This window comes from Leopardus geoffroyi, chromosome B1, assembly GCF_018350155.1.
Source record: "Leopardus geoffroyi isolate Oge1 chromosome B1, O.geoffroyi_Oge1_pat1.0, whole genome shotgun sequence".
In the NCBI taxonomy this organism is placed as follows: Eukaryota; Metazoa; Chordata; class Mammalia; order Carnivora; family Felidae; genus Leopardus; species Leopardus geoffroyi.
In genome coordinates, this window is record NC_059327.1 from 205,489,207 (window position 1) to 205,507,801 (window position 18,595).

At 56.3% G+C, this 18,595-nt stretch overlaps 1 protein-coding gene across 5 annotated transcripts in view; it reads left to right on the top strand.

The window, feature by feature from the left end:
- The window catches only part of GAK (cyclin G associated kinase), a 54,699-nt gene that overhangs the window by 3,614 nt on the left and 32,490 nt on the right, over window positions 1-18,595 (top strand). For 4 of the 5 annotated variants that reach the window (XM_045474858.1, XM_045474857.1, XM_045474860.1 and 1 more), the window contains 5 exons: window positions 5,775-5,836; window positions 7,104-7,163; window positions 8,091-8,205; window positions 11,662-11,804; window positions 15,843-15,968. In XM_045474858.1, coding sequence (XP_045330814.1) covers window positions 5,775-5,836; window positions 7,104-7,163; window positions 8,091-8,205; window positions 11,662-11,804; window positions 15,843-15,968 — 506 coding nt within the window. Of the gene's footprint in view, window positions 1-5,774; window positions 5,837-7,103; window positions 7,164-7,625; window positions 7,824-8,056; window positions 8,206-11,661; window positions 11,805-15,842; window positions 15,969-18,595 lie in introns of those variants that run through there. The other variant, XM_045474859.1, reaches the window with a different exon arrangement.

Here is an 18,595-nt window from a genome sequence, read left to right on the forward strand (position 1 = left end):
ACACGAGGTGGTGTGTGGGCTTCTCTTCTGAAGATGAAACCAAGCCACAGAGCCGCCCCGCCATTTATGCGTAACTAGTCACGTGTGTTTGGTTGGATGTTACGTGAAATTTCAGTCAGCATCTGTTTGCTGGAATGCTGTGTGCCACGCGTGGTTCAGTGGTCTTTGATAAACCTAATGTGGGTCCCTTGTGTTCTCTGGGGTCGGTGCTGGCTTGAGAAGCCGTGAGGGCACAGTGCGCGCTCACCGTGAGCCCTCCACTCCTCTGCCTCCTTGTCCGCAGCCGGTGTGGGGACCTGCAGGGCACAGGGACGGTCATGGGGCTGTGCGACAGGACTCTTGGCTGGGGGTGTCAGGAACCACTGAGGTTGGCGTGATGGAGGGAGAGGAGCGCTTGTTGGGTCAGGACACGCTCTACAGGCGTCCACGGCAGAAGACGTTTTCCTTGACCTTAAAAGACCATCAGTGGTCACAGCACATTCATTTATCGCTCGTCGCTCTTTTCACATAGGAAGCGTGCCTGATCCCCGAGCCCTGCGGCTCGGTGGCCTTCTTCCAGGTCATCTTCTCCATCGCCCACCACGGCTACTCTCACCCGGGGAGGGGTGCTGAGTGGCCCTCTCTCCAGACACCTGAGAGCACAGAGGGGCCAGGTCTTTGCCGTGAGAGCTTGGGCACTGATGCTAGTATTCAGGGTGGTGTCGTCCGATTTTGTGTCTGATCAGTCGCCCTCTCCCAGCTCCCCTTACCGCACCCTCTTCACCTACGACTTGGCGACTTTATCATCAGCCCCTTAGCCATGGTGACGAACACCTAGTGTGAAATGATAATAACCAGCGTAACACTGTTTACGGAGCTCTATTTGGTGGACACCGTGCCTGGTGCTTCACATGGACTGCGAGCCTGACAGTGGCTGAGCTAAGGCCGGAGCAGCTTCCCAGAGCCTCTGGCCAGTGAGTGGTGGACTTGGGCCCGGGAGCCCCTGGGAGGCTGGCCTCCTTGGCATCTGCTCGAGTGTGTCTGGTCACCTGCGTGTTGGCCCAGGTCAGCCTGTGGAGCGCATCCTGAAGGGAGAGAGGCGTGGAGGACGTCAAGGTCAAGGAAGCAAGGGCAGTGCGCCTGTCTGAGGCAGATGGAAGTGGGCGGTGCTGTGGAGCCAGGGTGGGAGCCGAGTGCCAAGGCCCTTTGCTCCGTGCCTCGGGCGACTGCAGCAGCAGGCGTGTGTAACTTCTCCAGTTTCTTTCTGTTGAGGTGCAGGTGGCTGGAGTGGGACATCATGGGGGCGGTCACCGTGGGAGGGGTTACCTTGGGGGGAAGTCATGGTGGAGGGGTCACGGGGGGGGGGGGGCTATTGTGGGAGGAGGTCACCCTCCCCGAAGGTCACCGGGGGAGGGGAGGTTGCCTTGGGAAAGGCTGCTGTCTGTCTCTCCATGGCTCGGCCTGTTCCTCTCTGTGGACTCCTGCCGTCTGCACGGTCATTTCTGCATAGTCACGTACCCCGAAGATGTGTGGTGCCGATGTGAGGATGTGACGTGGGTAACAGGATTCTGTTCCTTTTGTGAAAGTGTTTCTTAGGAACAGTGCTGACAGAACGTGGTGAATCTCCCGGATTGTTCCTCGTGCCGTCGTGTCTTCCTGGTGCTCACGGTCTTCCCCGCCAGTTCGCCACCTTACATGGAGGCCTGCCAGACCCCAGTGTCCCCACACCATCCTCATGGTGGTGGGCAAACTCGTGTGGGCTTGTGTGCATTTGCCTTTCTCTGGTTTACGAGTTGGTGCGTTCTTTGGTGCCTATTAGCTTACTCAGGTTCCTCTTCTGGAATGGTGCATCGATGTCCTATGCCTATGTTCCTTTTAACTAACGACTGAAATTATCGGCATACAGAAAAATCTACAGAATGGAACTGCTTTGGTGAAGGCTTACACCCGTGTCGCCAACCACCTGAAGAGGTGGAGAACAGCCGAGTGACCCCAGGAAGCCTCTCATGGCCCCCAGCCCCCTTCCCCGCCTCCAGCCAGCCACTGGCTCCAAGTCCCCTCTCTGCCAGAGTGTCATGCACGTGGCGTCACACTTCGAGTGCCCCCTCTGGGCCAGCTGTGTGGTTCTGAGGTTTGTTGACTCGCCTGCAGTGTGTTTTCTCAGGTAAAGTGCCCAGGAGGGGGATCTTTGGGTATGGGTTGGATGTGGGATGAACTTTACGGGCACACGGCTAACGCTTTCCAGCAGGGCTGCGCTGATTTGCACTCTGGCCGGCAGGCCCCGGGCTCCCGTCTCCACACCCTCGCCAGTGTTCTTTAACGTCATTTCAGTTCTTTCTGTCTGTTCTCGATGTGCACGCCGGTGCCCGTCCTCGGGTGTGTGCGCGCTGGTGCTTGTCCTCGGATGTGCGTGCCCGTCATCAGGTGCGCGCTCTGGTGCCCGTCCTCAGCGCGCTGGTGCGTGTCCTCGGGTGTGCGTGCCCGTCCTCGGCTGTGCGCGCCCTGGTGCCCGTCCTCGGGTGTGTGCGCGCTGGTGCGTGTCCTCGGGTGTGCGTGCCCGTCCTCAGCTCTGCGCGCACTGGTGTGTGTCCACAGGTGTGTGCACTGGTGTCTACTTGGCACGGGATTTACATTTATGTGATGATAGTGTGAACACTTTTCTCCTGCTTGTTAACCAGTCGCATATCTGTGTGTGTGTGTGTGTGTGAAATGCCTAAGTCTTGTCCATTTCCCATCGGGCAGGAGTTGTGGGAGCTTTTTATTCCAGATGCAAGTCGTGCATTTTATATAACAGACATGCGTGCGCGTATGTGGGGAGGAGGAGGGAGGCCATGGATGGGGTCGCTGCCGTCCCTGGCCAGCCTGCCTTCCAGGGGCAAGGGTCTGGCCCCGACAGTTGAGGTACCTGTGCCTGTCTCCCAATTCCAGAACATACTCAGAATGAATGCATACAGCAGCGTCTTAGCAATGCCTGCCCTTTCGTTTCTCGAGATGTTTTATTCAGCAGTAATATTATTTTTATGTAAACTTTCAATTTTGAGAAAAGCGTGGGTTTATTTATTGGTAGTTTTAGGAAACGGCACCAGCATATTTTGCCCATTTCCCTCAGTGGTGACAACTTGAAAAACTAGTCAGGGTCTCGACCAGCGTCTTGACATCAGTAGAGTCAAAAACACAGAAGTTTCCATCCCTCAAAACCTATGTTCTTAACGCTGGGAGCCACTAATCAGGTCTCTGTCTCTGCAGTTTTGACATTGTGTGTGTACCCTTTTGGAATTGGCCCTTTTCGCTATTAGTGTCTGGAGATCCTCCCAGGTGGTTGTGTCCATGATCTCATTTTTTTTTTTTTAATTTTTTTTTTTTCAACGTTTATTTATTTTTTTGGGGACAGAGAGAGACAGAGCATGAACGGGGGAGGGGCAGAGAGAGAGGGAGACACAGAATCGGAAACAGGCTCCAGGCTCCGAGCCATCAGCCCAGAGCCCGACGCGGGGCTCGAACTCACGGACCGCGAGATCGTGACCTGGCTGAAGTCGGACGCTTAACCGACTGCACCACCCAGGCGCCCCCATGATCTCATTTTTATTGGTGAAGAGTATTCGTGGTGTGGGTGGCTCCAGCTCTTTAACCGTTCACCCACTGAAGGACGCCTGGGTTGTTTCCAGATGTTTTTGGCTCTTAGAAATAAAGATGCTATAAACACTTGTGTTCAGGTTCTTATTTTTCTGGAGTGAGTGGCCAAGAGTGCAGATGACCGACTTGTGCGGTAGCTGCAGACCTTGTTGTCTAGACCTGCCAGCCTGTTTCCAGAGCGGCCGTGTCCTCTTACACTTCTGACCAGCAGCAGATGAGGGTGGTAGTCTGCTCAGGCCGCCATGGCACAGCGGCACAGTTTCAAGGCATAAACGACAAGAATTTATGTTTTCAGTTCCGGAGGCTCCCGTCCCAGATCATGGCACTGGCAGCGTTGGTTTCCCGGGCAGCCTGTCCCCTTGGCCGGCAGACGGCCCCTTGTCTGTGCACGTGGGTGGAGAGAGACCCCAGTCCTGCTGGGTCAGGGCCCCACCATGATGTCCTCATTTCTTTAATTCCCTCCCTGAACGCCCTGTCTGCTGATCCAGTGACACTGGGAGCTAGGGCTCCACGTGTGGAGTGTGTGGCCACAAAGAGTCACCCAGTGTCTCCGTGACCTTGCCCATGGTTTGTGCTGTGTTCTGATTTGATCATTCGAACAGGTGTGTACTGATACCTTATTGTGCCTTCAGGTGCACCTTCCTGGAGGATGACCATGCACCTGCATGGGCGGAATGTCTCTGTGTGTCTTTTGCTTATTTTATTTTATTATTTAAAAAATTAAAAAAAATTTTTTAAATTTACATCCAAGTTAGTTAGCGTGTAGTGCGACATTGATTTCAGGAGTAGATTCCAGTGATTCATCCCCTACATATAACACCCAGTGCTCATCCCAGCAAGTGCCCTCCTTAATGCCCATCCCCCATTTAGCCCATCCCCTCACCCACAACCCCTCCAGCAACTCTCAGTTTGTTCTCCATATTTATGAGTCTCTTCTGTTTTGTTCCCCTCCGTGTTTTTATATGATTTTTGCTTTCCTTCCCTTATGTTCATCTGTTTTGTCTCTTAAAGTCCTCATATGAGTGACGTCACTATTTGTGTCTTTCTCTGACTAATTTCACTTAGCATAATACCCTCCCGTTCCATCCACGTAGTTGCAAATGGCAAGATTTCATTCTTTTTGATTGCCCAGTAATACTCCACTGTATACATATATACCACATCTTCTTTATCCGTTCATCCATCAGTGGACACTTGGGCTCTTTCTGTACTTTGGCTATTGTCGGTAGTGCCGCTATAAACCTTGGGGTGCGTGTGTCCCTTCGGAACAGCATCCCTGTATCCCTTGGATAAATGCCTTGTAGTGCAGTTGCTGCATCGTAGGATGTCTGCTCACAGCTCTTAGCGTCATGATGTAATTTTCCACCGTGGGGAGCTAGAAGAAGCTAAGCAAATGAAACCTGAAAACAAGAGAATTACAGGGATTTTCAAATGTTTAATCAACCCTTACTGAGTCGCAGTGTATTATCTTCATATATCGTTGGGTTTGATATGCTGAAATTTTACTTTACCCAGAATTAAAAATGTGTTGGGACGTCTGGGTGGCTCAGTTGGTTAAGCCTCTGACTTTAGCTCAGGTCACGATCTCCTGGTTTGTGAGTTCAAGCCCCACATCGGGCTCTGCGCTGTCAGCACGGAGCCCACTTTGGATTCTCTGTCCCCTTCTCTGCCCCTTCCTGCTCGTTTACCCCCCCCCCCCCGCCAATAAATAAACATTTAAAAAAAGGACTTTTTGTGTTCATGTGATATTGGATGTGCTTTAAAGTCGTTTTGGGGCATTAAGGCAGTGCTGGCCTTCTGTTCTGGGGGTAGTTGCTCCTGTGTTAATTTTTCCTTTCTTGCTCTCACTCTCTCGGTGATCAGTTTATCTAGAATTTATCAGTTTCATTTTCTTGTTTTCAGAGAATGTTGGCTTTCAGAAGCTTTGGTGTTGTTGATTTTCTCCATTCTTTCCCTCACTGATCTCTGTTCCTGTGTTGATTTCCTTCCTGTCCCCAAAGCGGGATATTTAAAAGACAGCATCATATAAATGAGGGTCGTTTCTGCAGCAAATTGCTGGCCACAAGCCTGGTTTGTATTCCACTTAGTGAACGTATTTTTGAAGCTTAATGTCAAGGGAAGTCAGAGCACTGAACTGACCTGTACGTCTTTCTAATTTTCAGGAGGGTTTGCGTTTGTGTATGAGGCTCAAGACCTGGGAAGTGGCAGAGAGTACGCCTTGAAGGTAACGAGGGCGGCATTTGTGTGGGGTTTGGGCCATTTTAAATTTTTTTTTTTTTTTTTTTAATGTTTTATTTATTTTTGAGACGGGGAGAGACAGAGCATGAACGGGGGAGGGGCAGAGAGAGAGGGAGACACAGAATCGGAAACAGGCTCCAGGCTCTGAGCCATCAGCCCAGAGCCCGACGCGGGGCTTGAACTCACGGACCGCGAGATCGTGACCTGGCTGAAGTCGGATGTTTAACCGACTGCGCCACCCAGGCGCCCCCTTTTTTTTTTTTTTTTTTTAATTTTTTTTTTTTTTTTTTAATGTTTTATTTATTTTTGAGATGGGGAGAGACAGAGCATGAACGGGGGAGGGGCAGAGAGAGAGGGAGACACAGAATCGGAAACAGAGGTTTGGGCCATTTTAAGTAGATCTCTAAGTTTCCGGAGATTCATCCCTAGTATTTAGTTTGCTTTTTTTTTTTTTTTTTTTTTTTTTTTTTTTTTTTTTTTTAATTTTTTTTTTTTCAACGTTTATTTATTTTTGGGACAGAGAGAGACAGAGCATGAACGGGGGAGGGGCAGAGAGAGAGGGAGACACAGAATCGGAAACAGGCTCCAGGCTCTGAGCCATCAGCCCAGAGCCCGACGCGGGGCTCGAACTCACGGACGGCGAGATCGTGACCTGGCTGAAGTCGGACGCTTAACCGACTGCGCCACCCAGGCGCCCCTGCTTTTTTTTTTTAATAGTCTGTCCTGTTTTTTCCCTCTGAGGGTGAGGCCATCAGCAGCTGCAGAACACTTTAAGCTGTGGCTTCCGACTTTGTGGCGAGGGGCGACCTCAGTGCCGACTGCCAGAAGGAGGGTTCCACAGATAGCAGGGGGTTGAAAGTCACTGCTGTGAACTCTGTGTCCACAGCTTGGGGGGCGGGGGCCTCCTGGGGCCGTGCAGGTGCCGGTGCCAGGGCTACTGCTGAGGGGCTGCCTGACTTTGGAGGTTCGGAACAGAGGCCCGCTTCTCTGCTGGCATCTTCTCCCATTTTCCTTGATTTTCTAACTTTGCTGTAGCCTCTTTGGAGAAAGCCTCCTATTTTTCATTTTTCTTGTGTCCTTGGGTCATAAAAGACCATTTTCAAGGGTCTTAACCTTCTGTCAAATTTTTACACAGGCCAGATGTTAAAATACAGGTAAGCAGGTTAAGCTTTTAGATGCGTTGCATTTATTCTCCTGAGTGTAGGATAGAAAGATAAACACTCCTTAATCTTTGTGTTTATTTCCCGATACAGAGGTTATTGTCTAACGAAGAGGAAAAGAACAGAGCCATCATTCAGGAAGTTTGTTTCATGGTATCCTTTTCCCGGGACGAGAGCACGTGCGGTCACATGGGGAGGCCTGCGTCGAGTTGTGGCCGCCCGCCGCCACCGGGCCGCTCTCTTGCTCTTTCGGACACGCTAAAATTGGCCTTCCGCCTTCACTGGACCTGCCTGTAGAGTATTGGTAGGAGAAGGTTTCCTTCCTCCTCCTTCGCTCCCAGGGTAACAGTCAGAGGCTCAGTGCTGCGGCCTGGGAGGTCTCCGTGCTCACGCAGGATTTGTTTCCTGCTCTCCGCCCTTCCGTCTTCCCCTTAGTGAGCGTGGCGTGCCCCGCTGCTCCGGCTCTTGCCAGGGCCCTTGCTGGGCCTGGTTCTAGTGGGCCTCCGTGTCCCTTCTGGTCAGCAGCCCCTCTGTCCCTCACCCTGCCCCCGGCAGTCAGGCTGTCAGGTTTCTGTGCACGGCTCGTGGGTCTGTGTCGCTTCTCTTGCGGGCTCTCAGCTCTGGCACATGTTCTCCCTCAACTGGGCTCTTGCCCTCTGCTGTCAGAATGTGTTCTCTTTTCTCTCTCGAAGCTCTGTGTACCGTGAGCCTGCGGGCTCTCGCCTTGCAGAGGTTTGGCGGGCTCATTCACACCCGTGGCCTCCCGCACCCGCACGTGCCCTCTGTCTGCTGTCCTGCCTGGCCCGTGGTCAGGTGCGTGTGGCCAGCGTGGTGGCGGTTTTCACCCCCACCTTCCCTCTCCATTCCCTCCTCCCTGCCGCCTGCCTTTCTCGCCCCCCCCCGCCCCCCCCCCCCCCCCCCCCCCCCCCCCCCCCCACTGCCCTCCGTCTTTCTGCTCCGATGTGCTGGGACTGTAAGGTAATTTCATTCCACACTTTGACTTTAGTGTCTTAATGTCACATGTATATTTGTTTTTAAACGTGCAGACTTACGCATTCTCCTTTAACAAGACACCTGCAGAAAAAACTTTCTGGCCACCCCAATATTGTCCAGTTTTGTTCTGCAGCATCCATAGGGAAGGAGGAGTCGGACACGGGGCAGGCCGAGTTCCTGCTGCTCACCGAGCTCTGCAAAGGTAACGTTTCCTTGGAGTCTGGACCACAGTATTGTCACATGGTTGAGCGGTCAGGTGTAACGGACAGGGTGGGGTTGTGGCCGTGGCCTTTGAGGGCACGTGACCTGCTAGGTCAAGCAATCCCTGTGTTCTTAGACTCCTGAGTTCCGTCACAGGAGTAGGAGGGACCCAGGAGCCTTCCAGAGAGCTGTAGGGGCAGGGTGGCTGTGTGAGTGTGTGCGGATGGTGCCAAGGGAGCGTGGGCGAGGGGCGTGCCTGATCCCCCAGGCAGGGCGCAGTCTCTCTGCCCCGGGGAGGGTCAGGGCTCACGCCCTCATGGAGCGTCTGCTCTGTGGGTGAGGCGGCAGTGAGCCCGGCGAGTGCCTGCCCGCTGGAGCTCACGGTCTTGATGTGCGACGCCAGACAGCACAAGTTGTCCGAGAAGAGTGGAGGCGGGACTTGTGGGGCCGGGTGGGTGCGGACGCCTGGCCAGGACTGTCTGGAGCCAGAGGCGGGAGCCGTCGGCCGTCGTAAGCAGGGTGCGCTTGCCTGTTAGTCACCGCTAGTGCGTGCTGGGAGACAAGAGGCCTCAGCCCCGTGGCCACAGGCCAAGGGGAGCAAGCGGCCCAGCCGAGCGCCGTGCCCACGAGAGGAGCACTCACAGAAGGGAACGGCGGGGGCTGTGAGCATAGGCGTGGGGAGGAGTGGTGATGCCAGGGGAGAAGGTGGGCGCTGTAGCTGGCGTGAGGGCAGAGGCGTTGAGCGCGGTGTGCACGGCCAGCAGTGGCCAGGAGCCAGGGTGAGGAGCCATCCGGGGGCAGGACGTCCCTGTTCAAGCATAGGGGAGTGAGGTTTTCCTAAAGATGGGGGTTTGCGACACGTACTTCTCTTTTCTGAGAAAAGCTTCCTGCATTGGGCATCTTCTCGCGCCCAAACACCTACTTGTTCTCTCCTGAAGGCTCTGCAGGGCCTCCTGGGTCCATCCCGCAACGTCCCCAACCAGCACCCCCTTTGTGATGCATACCGTTTCTTGACCACAGATGTTGGTGCCCGGAGCTGCTGAGAGCTCGGCGATCCTGTGGTCGGGGTTGTGGAGTAGGGGGTGCCACGTGGAACCCCCAGTCAGTACACGTGAGGCTGCACGCAGCTTCCCTCTGCCCGGGGGCCCCGCCGCTGATGCTGGCCGTGCCTCGTCCTGCGTTCCACAGCTGGCACGTCTGGTTTGCTTACCGAGTCCTCTGTTCATCTTCAGGGCGCTCAGTGCTTCTGGGTCACTTTCATTCTGGGTTTTAGAAGGCTGTGGGTTCACCAGTGCCAGTGTCCCTCCCACGAGAGGCAGCAGGTGTGGGGCCTGGTGGTGGCAGCGTGGTTCCAAGATGGGGCAGACCCACAGAGTGCAGCCCTCGGTGTGGTGCTGCGTGGGCCGCCAGCCTGGGAGCAGTGTGAGAGGCTGGGCGTGCTTGCAGGGTGGGGGCGGAGGGCGGAGGAGATCTCAGGGAGGGGTGTGGGTGCCAGCCCCACTGAAGGAGGGCCGGGATGCATGCTCACCGAGCCCCCACCCATCGCTGGTCCTCGCTCCCCACGCTCGTCCTCCACTGTGTCCTCTCCAGCTGTCCTGTCACATTGGGGATTGTTACTTTTAAAAAGTTTCCTTTAAATTCTTGCTGGTCCCAGAGGCCAGTGAACTGAACTGACGTTGTGACCCCCCCCCCCCCCCCCCCCCCGTCCCCACCGGCACAGGCTGGCTCATTCCCATAACTCCAGGCGGCTTGGTGGTCAACGTGTCACCCTTGCTTTGGACCCTCTGCGATGCCTCGTGGGACCCGTGCCCTGCCTGCCCTGTCTGCATCACAGGGAGGGCACCCCATCCCTCCTGAGGGTGCGGGTGCAAGGCTGGGAGGCAGGTGTGGCTGGGGGAGAGGGGAATGCTGGGGTGGTCTGGTGGAGTGAGGGCCAGGCGGGCTGGTGTGCAGGTCTGGAAAGAGGGCAGATCCTTGCAGAGCCACAGCAGAGGTGGCCCTGGCGGGGCAGGGTCAGACGTGTATGGGGAATTGTGGCTGGATCACCAGAGTGGAGGCTCCACGGCAGATGGGTCAGTGGGCAAGAACGTGCGGGTCCTGAGCTGTGATTCCCTGTTCTGAAAGTTGCAAAGATGATGCAGTTATGAAAAGAATCCAAACCCCTTGGGAGTGTACGAAGGCCACACTTCTCCCCAGCGCTATGCCTGTTCAGAGCAGTTAGAATCTAGTTCATGTTGAGAATCGTGTCTGTTGGCACTACTGTATGCAGGCACAGGGGTTCAGTGACTCAAGCAGATAAAACAAATAGACCCTAACCAAAGTCCTCAGTGATGGTTGGGTAGTCCCGTGCGAAACTGAGGAAAGAGGCCAGGGAAAGGGTGTGATGGCGCAGACCGGGAGCTGAAGGAAGTGAGACAGGAAAACCGTCCCAGCTGAGGGTGCAGCATGTGCGAAGGTCCTGGGGCAGGACAGAAAGGAGGCATGTGGTTGGAGGGGAGTCTGTGTGGGGATGTCACAAGAGATAAGGCCTTAGGGGTGGTAACCACCTTGCTTTTGCTTCAACAGTGTGCCAGCAAACTGAAGGAGCTACAAGGCTGAGAGACAGCCTGGGGCCTGGAGCAGGGAGGGAGCAGTGCAGGGCCCAGGAGAGGGTGGGCTTCCGGAAGAGGCTCCAGGGAGGGGGCCACAGGTGGGAATGGGGTTGGAGGGATAGGGTACGAGGCATGTGGTGTGTGGGCAGCTTGTGGAGGCAGGCGCCAGAGGCAAGAACGCGGGTGCTCTGTGCGGGACGGGGAGGAGATGGCCTGTGTTCACGGAGAAAGCTCTCACCCCGCGTGCCCCGGAGCCGGCTGGCCCCGCACCGGAGTTTCCCGGCTTCACTGTGCCGGGTCCAAGGACTGCAGGTGTCTGGGCTACAGAGACAGGGAAGCACGGCCCAGGGAGGGCTGTGTCCGGGACTGGGGTGCGGCCCAGTACCTCGTGCCTGCCTGTGGCCTCCCCCTCCCCCCGTCCACGCGCAGTCTGTGCGTTTACTGGGACGTGGTGCTCACAGACAGGTGACCTGTTGCCTGAGGAAGCGGGGTGGCCGCTTTGCTAGATGTGGTTGAGAGAGCTCTGCGTACACGTTTGGGGCCGTTCCTCTTGTAGCTGCCGCCCGGCGCCCGGCTGCGCGGGGTACGCGGTCCGTGGTGAATTTGGGGGCTGCCTTGTACCGCGCGCACCGCTGGCCGTTGTTCCACGTGGCCGCGGCCGGCGGTGTTCCCACGGAGGCTCTGTAAGTTCGTTGCATCCCAGTGGCGGTTCCTGCACCTCACGTCCCTCCGCGGGGTTTCCCGGGTGTCCGGGCCCGAGCGGCGGATGCTCGCCCGCAAGTGCCGCGGTGGGCTCTGGGGGGCCGCCCGGGGTGGGTGTAGCGTTTCTGGCTCCATGGTGATGTGAATTTAATTGTCTCTTTTAGGGCAGCTGGTGGAATTTTTAAAGAAAATTGAATCTAGAGGTCCACTCTCGTGCGATACTGTTCTGAAGATATTCTATCAGACGTGCAGAGCCGTGCAGCACATGCACAGACAAAAGCCGCCCATCATCCACAGAGACCTCAAGGTACCGCCTCCGGTCCGTCTCGCGGGCCTGCCCTGCTGCCCCCGGTCAGGATGGCCAGCTTGCCAGCAGTGAAGTGTGCGATGGCTTTTCCAGAGAAGAAGGAGTTTCTTAACGCCAAACTGGGTTTCTGGAAGTTTCTCCCCTGAAGCGGCGCCGAGCCCTCTCTCTGTATCATTTGGCTTTGTGGCCTCCTGCGGCCTGGTCCTGTGGCTTCATGCCACCTGCTTGGCCATCACGCCCCCTGCCGGCCCTTCGGCCGGCCCGGGGATGCTCTCGGCTGAGGCTCCCTTCCGTCCGCCCCCAGGAGCCGGGAGGAGGCTGCCGCCCCTCGGGGTCGTCCGTCCCCAGGCGTGACACCACAGGGCTCGCTGTCCCGCGGCAACCAGTGCCGCCGAGGGACCACGAGGAGTGCGGACGCGCCTTGGCAGGGCACCGTGGGGCTGCCGTACTCGCAGCCGCCCGCCTGCTGGGGACGAGGGACACCGCGGTCCTGATTCTCCCTTTTCCTGGTGATTCGTGAAATAGACGGTTTTTGCTGTGTTTGCAGTCAGTGCCTTATTCTTCAGTTAACTTGCTTTTTGTTTTTTTTCCTGTTTTCTTGTCCATCAGGTTGTTCGTTAGCGGGAGCTCCTCCCTCTGTTCTTATGGCGGCCTTTTTCATGTTGTCTGTGCTGCGAATGCCTTCTCCTGCTTAATGGCCTGGTTTCTATTTCCCCTGTTGTGTCTTTGGGAAACTCAAGACTTTGTGAGGTTTGCCTGACGTCCACGAAGCTCACACCCTGACTCTGACCGCTTCTTGGGGGAGCGGTGGCCCCCGCTGTGTCCTCCTTGCTGGCACAGGTTGTTTTTGCCGGAGAACCTTACAGTCCCTTAGCCTTCTCTCTTGTCTGGTCTGTGGCCAGCTTTCAGGTATGAGGAAAGCGTGCCTCCGACCCGGCTGGTCTGGGACAGCGCCCTCTCCTCCTCAGGGCCGTGTGCCCAGGGAGGCCCTGGCGCCCTGTCTGTGCAGTGATGTCTCTGTTTAGATTTGACCTTGGGCGAGCCTGACCTTTTCCTTTTGTCCCTCAGCCCGAGTGGTCATCACGTGCGCCCCCGTTACAGAAGGTCTGTGAGGTGGGGGCCACCGCCCTGGACCCCGCTCACAGGGCTGCAGGGGTGTGTCTGGAGGGGCCTGGGCCGCGGCTGCCCTGCACACCAGCCGGCCCTTCCCTGCTGTCTGCGTGGGCCTTCCTCAGCTGACTGGGGGCTGGCGGATTGTTTCGGGGCGTCGAGACCCATGCTTTGTGTGTTAATGCGGGTGCTTGTGTGTCCGTAGTTTTTTTAAGGGAAGGGATATGTAGAAGGGTAGAGTCAGTAAAGGATCAGCGCTTGTGAGCTTAGCCCGGGTTGGACGTCCCTTGTCTTCTCAGCGCCCTCTGTTCGCCCAGTGCGGGGACCCCCTGCAGGTGTCCCTGTGGCCGGTGCGTGGACCTCACCGTGTGGCGCCCTGCGGAGGGGCAGGCGGGACACGGGGGATGGCAGAGACCATGGGGACGCGTGTCCTTCTTGTTCTGCTCCTGTGCATGGCTCCTTCCAAGCCTGCGGGCTGTGGAGTGTAGCCGGTGTCGGGCTGTTTGCTCGCATTATGGTTTGCAGGTCCGTCCGTCTCGTGTGGGGACGCGTGTGCTCGTGCTTGTGCACTTGCTTGATGTCCGCTTCCTGAGCTGTTCTGAACCCCGATGCCCTTGTCTGTGCTTTGGCCCGTGGACGCTTGCACCTCTGTTGGAAGTCCTCACTAGCAGCGCATGGCGGCCCCTATGCCCGCACTTTGCTACGTGACCCAGGTCATGTGGATGTGGCTTAAGTGGTCCTAGTTGGATTTTCCTTCTGCTAACAAAGTTGAGCATCTTTTCAAGCGTGTTGTACTTTGGACGTTCTCCGTGGGGGCGCCTGTGGAAGGGTCCCTTTCACTTTGGCTCATCAGAGCCCGCGCTGGTCACGCTGTGGCTCGCACCATCACCCTCTGCACAGCGTCTCCGATGGGATGCTCTGGTTTCAGTGGAGCTTCCGTGTCTTGCCGAGGCGTCTTGCCAGGCATGCTGTCCGGGGGACCTGGCGTCCACCTTTGCCCGTAGGGGCGGGTCTTCCTTGGTGCATCATGGGTGGCCCCCTGGCTCTCCCAGCACCTTGCCTGGATGGCCGTCCTGTTCCCTCAGCGCCGCCTTGCCACGGGCGTGGCACTCACTGGGTGTCCTGTGGGGCTGTTGGTTGGTCCTGGACCCTGTGCTCCTTTGCCTTCTTTAACAGAGCTTAACAGTAAGGCCTGACTTCTTAGGGATCATGTGGCTCTTTTTGGCTCTTTCCGTCTCCACATGACTTTTTGAATTAAGTTCCTCCCAAAAAACTTTCTGGAATTTGGTGAGTTGCCTTGACTGTTCCCCACCCCCACCCCACCTCACCCCCAGAGCGTGAGTTGACAGACTTCCTATAAAAGGCCCGACTTTAAACATTTCAGCTTTGCATACCAACCTTCCTGAACAGCGCAGGCAGCCCTACGGACAGCCAGGCGCGGCCACGCCCCTAAAGCTGCTTCTGGACCCGTGTTAGGAGATGTCAGTCTTTTTTGATTCTTCCACCAGCCGTTTAAATCTGTAAGAGCCTTTCTTAGTTTGCGGGCTGTGTCGAGGTAGGCGGGGCTGGACCACGGCTGGGGAGCCTGCTCTAGAATGGCTGCACACACCCATGCCTTTCATGTCAGGAGTGTGGTCTGATCCCTTGTCTGTTTGGATTTTAAGAGTTTGTCTAAATTTTTATAGTTTTCCAGGGGTGTCTGGGTGGCTCAGTCAGTCAAGTGTCTGACTCTCGATTTCTGCCCAGGTCCTGATCCCAGGGTTGTGGGATTGAGCCCCGCTCTGGGCTGTGGGCTGATCTTGGAGCCTGCTAAGGTTCTTCTCTCTCTCCCCGCCCTTCCCCTCCCTCGGCCCCCTCCCCTGCCACTCTCGTGTATACACACAGGTTCTCTCTCTAAAATAAGAAAAGAAATCTTTAAAATTAGAGTTTTCTGAATCGGAAGTGTTTTGAGTGTCTTTTGTTCAATTTTTTCCTAGGTTCTTGATGTATTTGGTAATTTTGAAGTGGTATGTTAAGTTTTTTCATTTTTTAACTGATTTATTATCTTTAAAATGTTTTTTAGTGTTTATTTATTTTTGAGAGAAACAGCATGAACAGAAGGGGCAGACAGAGAGGGAGACACAGAATCTGAAACAGGCTCCAGGCTCTAAGCTGTCAGCACAGAGCCCGACGTGGGGCTCGAACTCACGGACCACGAGATCATGACCTGAGCTGAAGTCGGAGGCTCAACTGACTGAGCCACCCAGGCACCCAATTAACTGACTTATTTTTTAAACGTATTTAAATTTTTTTCTTGAGAATGTGTGCAAGTGGCAGAGAGGCAGAGAGAGGTAGGGGACGGAGGATCTGAAGTGGGCTCTGTGCCGACAAGCGGAGAGCTGATGTGGGGCTCGAACTCACAGACTATGAGATCATGCTGAGCCGAAGTCAGATGCTTAACCAACTAAACCACCCAGGCACCTCTTTTTTTTTTTTTTTTTTGTAGTTTCTTTATTTCGAGAGAGCATGCATGTGCAAGCCAGGAGGGGCAGAGAGAGAGAGAGAGAGAGAGAGAGAATCCAAAGCAGGCCTCGTGCCATCAGCACAGAGCCTGACTTGTCGGGGCTCGATACCATGAACTGTGAGATCAAGACCTGAGCCAAGATGAAGAGTTGCACACTCAGCCGACTGAGCCCCCCCAGGCGCCCCTAACTGACTTTTATAAAGGTTTTTTGTGTGTTTGTATACCTTACATGATCGATTAGAGTTGTCTTTGATTTATGGTTGGTCGTGACTTTATTTTTCTGAGTTCCCCGTTTTCAAAGGTACACGTGCTGACTTCGATCAGAGAGAGGTTAAAATGCTGTTTCTTCCCCTTTGCGGGAGGAAGGCGCCCCCAGGCCTGGGTCTCGATACCCGAGCCCCTGACCACCCTCTGGGATTCTGCAGGTGGAGAACCTGTTGCTCAGTAACCAGGGGACCATCAAGCTGTGTGACTTTGGCAGTGCTACGACCATCTCGCATTACCCGGACTACAGCTGGAGCGCCCAGAGGCGGGCCCTGGTGGAGGAAGAGGTGAGTCGTGTGGCACGTGGTGCCCTTTGTGGTCTGCTCGGCCTGGGTCTCCGCAGTCGCCGATGCTCTGGCTGCGGCCGCGCGGCCTGCCCGTCCCACATCCCGGCGTTCGCCTCCCGGGCTCGTGTGTGGGCCGGGAGACGCCGAATTTGAGGCTTACCTCCTGTCTCCATCCCTCACTTCATCCCAGACCTTCTTACGGCCTTTGTTAACTGCGGTTTTTTTTTGTATTGTGATAAAAAACACGCAACATAAAATTTACCGTCTTATTTAATGTAACCATTTTTAAGTGCACGTTCCAGTGGCATTAACTACATTCGTCATCGGTCAGCCATCCCCACTGTCCATCCACAGAACTTTCTCACCGTCCCAAATGTGGTTATTAAAAAAAAAAAAAAAAAAAAAATCACTGGAAACTCTCCCTCACGGGTCCCACAGGAGACCCCACAGGAGATTGGTAGGTTTGTCCTGAGCACGTGTGGGTAGCAGGCAGCACAGAGCAGGACAGAGCCCGTTCCCCTAGGGGCTCGTACTTAGGTAAGCGGCTCACAGAAACCACACAAGCCAGACACAGGAGACAGGAAGCCACGCAGAGTGACGGGGGAGGGGAGGTGCTGCATCCGTGCTCTGCCGGGGACACCGAGGAAGCCTGCCGTGAAGGAGTCGGGGACGGGGTGTGGGCCAGCGGGGCACCTCTTGTCTGGACGGAGTCCGTCCCTGGACCGGGTGTCATGGGTCAAAGCACAGGTGCTCCTGACCTGCTGGCTGTTCCTAGAACTGACTGTGCTCCATCACTGAATCGGACGCACGTCGGATCACCCCAACCCAGCGCATTCCTGCTTGTGCGTGAGAGCGTTGCTAAGGAAGTCATTCCCGGCACAAAGAATACGTTTAACGCTCTCCTTCAGTTGCTCGGCTGGCAGAACGGAACAGCATGGCAGCGTGAGAGGGGGCCCCTTGGTCCCGTGTGGTGGGTGGTTTTGTAACCGCCTCATGGGCTCTGAGTCCTGTCTCCATCACGGGTCTCAGTGGGTCCTTGGAGGTGTGCGAACACCCACTGTGTCTCACGCATACCTGTTTTTGGGTGATGGTTGCTTGGTTGCCTCCGAACCCGGGCGGGGGCATGGGGGGCGAGCTGCTTGCTCTGGCTTCCTGTCCTGTGTCTCCTCCCGCCTCTGCTGTTTGCCCTGGTGGCATGTGTGCCCCACTACCCTGGCAGGAGCCCCCCTGCACCTCCTGTGATTATTCTTTATCAGAACTCGTGGGTACCGTCTTTTTCAGGGTTCGTGGTGTGTCCTCAAATGCCCCAGATTCGCTTCCCACTTGACCCTATGTTCTTTGTCGGGCTCCCATCCCTTGGGAGCCCTGCCCACTTGCCGGGGCAGGAGGGCGTTCTGGGCTGAGCAGGTGCCTGCCCTGCCGACCCTGCTGTGCGCGTGCCCGCCTTGGAGGAGAGCCGCCGGCTCGGGGTCGGGGGGAGGGGGAGGCACCGGAGACCACTCGGGGCGTGCGTGCCTGTGTGGGCACACCTCCACGCGTGTCCTGTGTCAAGTCACGCGTCTGTGCCAGTGCCTCCACTCTGGTGTGTCCGGTGGGCTTCTTGCCCCCCCACCCCACATCTGTGTGTCCCCCTCTCCCAGCGAGGGGCCCGGTAGTGTCACCACGTGCACCTGCGCTCCACTCCAGCGCACGTCCGAGAGTTCTGGTGTCACCAGAAAGCGTGAATGTCCCAGAAGGAAGTCAGGGTGGATCTGTGGCCCTCGGGTGTCCCCCTCCCCCGATCTACAGCCCAGACCAGGCGCGTGCTCCCAAGTGCTGTGTTGACGAGTCCTCGCATCTGCGCTCTCTCCTTCCAAGGGGTTTAGTTACTCGTTTGATCGCATCTTACTTTGTAATGACTTGGCTTGACTTTTTGAGCGGTTGCTGGTTTCCGGGAGAATTGAGCTGCTAGCGGTGCCGTGTCTGTTCTGAAGGGATGGGCCCGCGGACGCCCGTCTCCCAGCTCCCCGCCCCTCACACTGCACGCGCTCTCCTGGCTTCTGTTTGCTTTTCATGCTTTGTGGGCTGTGCTGGGTCAGGAGCATGGGTCCCCCTGCCCCTGGGTCTCTTTGGCCAGTGCCGCGTGCTCTTGGTCAGGCCGTGTCCGGTGTCCTGTCGTCTGCACGCTTACAGGTGGCAGCATGCCGAGCGGCCCGCGTGTGGGTTCGCGTGTCTCCTCAGGGTGTGAGCCTGGACCGCAGCGGCCGGTCTGTGAACAAATCCGGCGTAGAATAGGGCTTTCCACGGGAGCTTGCCGGACGGGCACCGCGGCGCAGAACCCTAAGTGTGCGGCTTGGCGACTTGTCCCGCGCGGGTGTCCCTGTCGCCCCACGTCTGGGCTGCGTGGTGCCCCCGGCTTCACCTCCCTCGCGGCATGCCGGGCGCGTCCGCCCGAGGACTTACGCCCTCTGACCCTGGGCCTCACCGGCACCCCTCCCGTGGCCTCTTCAGAGGGTTGCCGTGGAGTAGCACCTTCAGGTGGAGAACGGCCCGTCACACTTGCCACGTGTTTGTGTTTCCTTGTCCGGCTGAGGTCGTGGCAGCGGAATCTGTAGCCCCGTGGCTGGTGTCCGTGTCTGCCGTGTGCG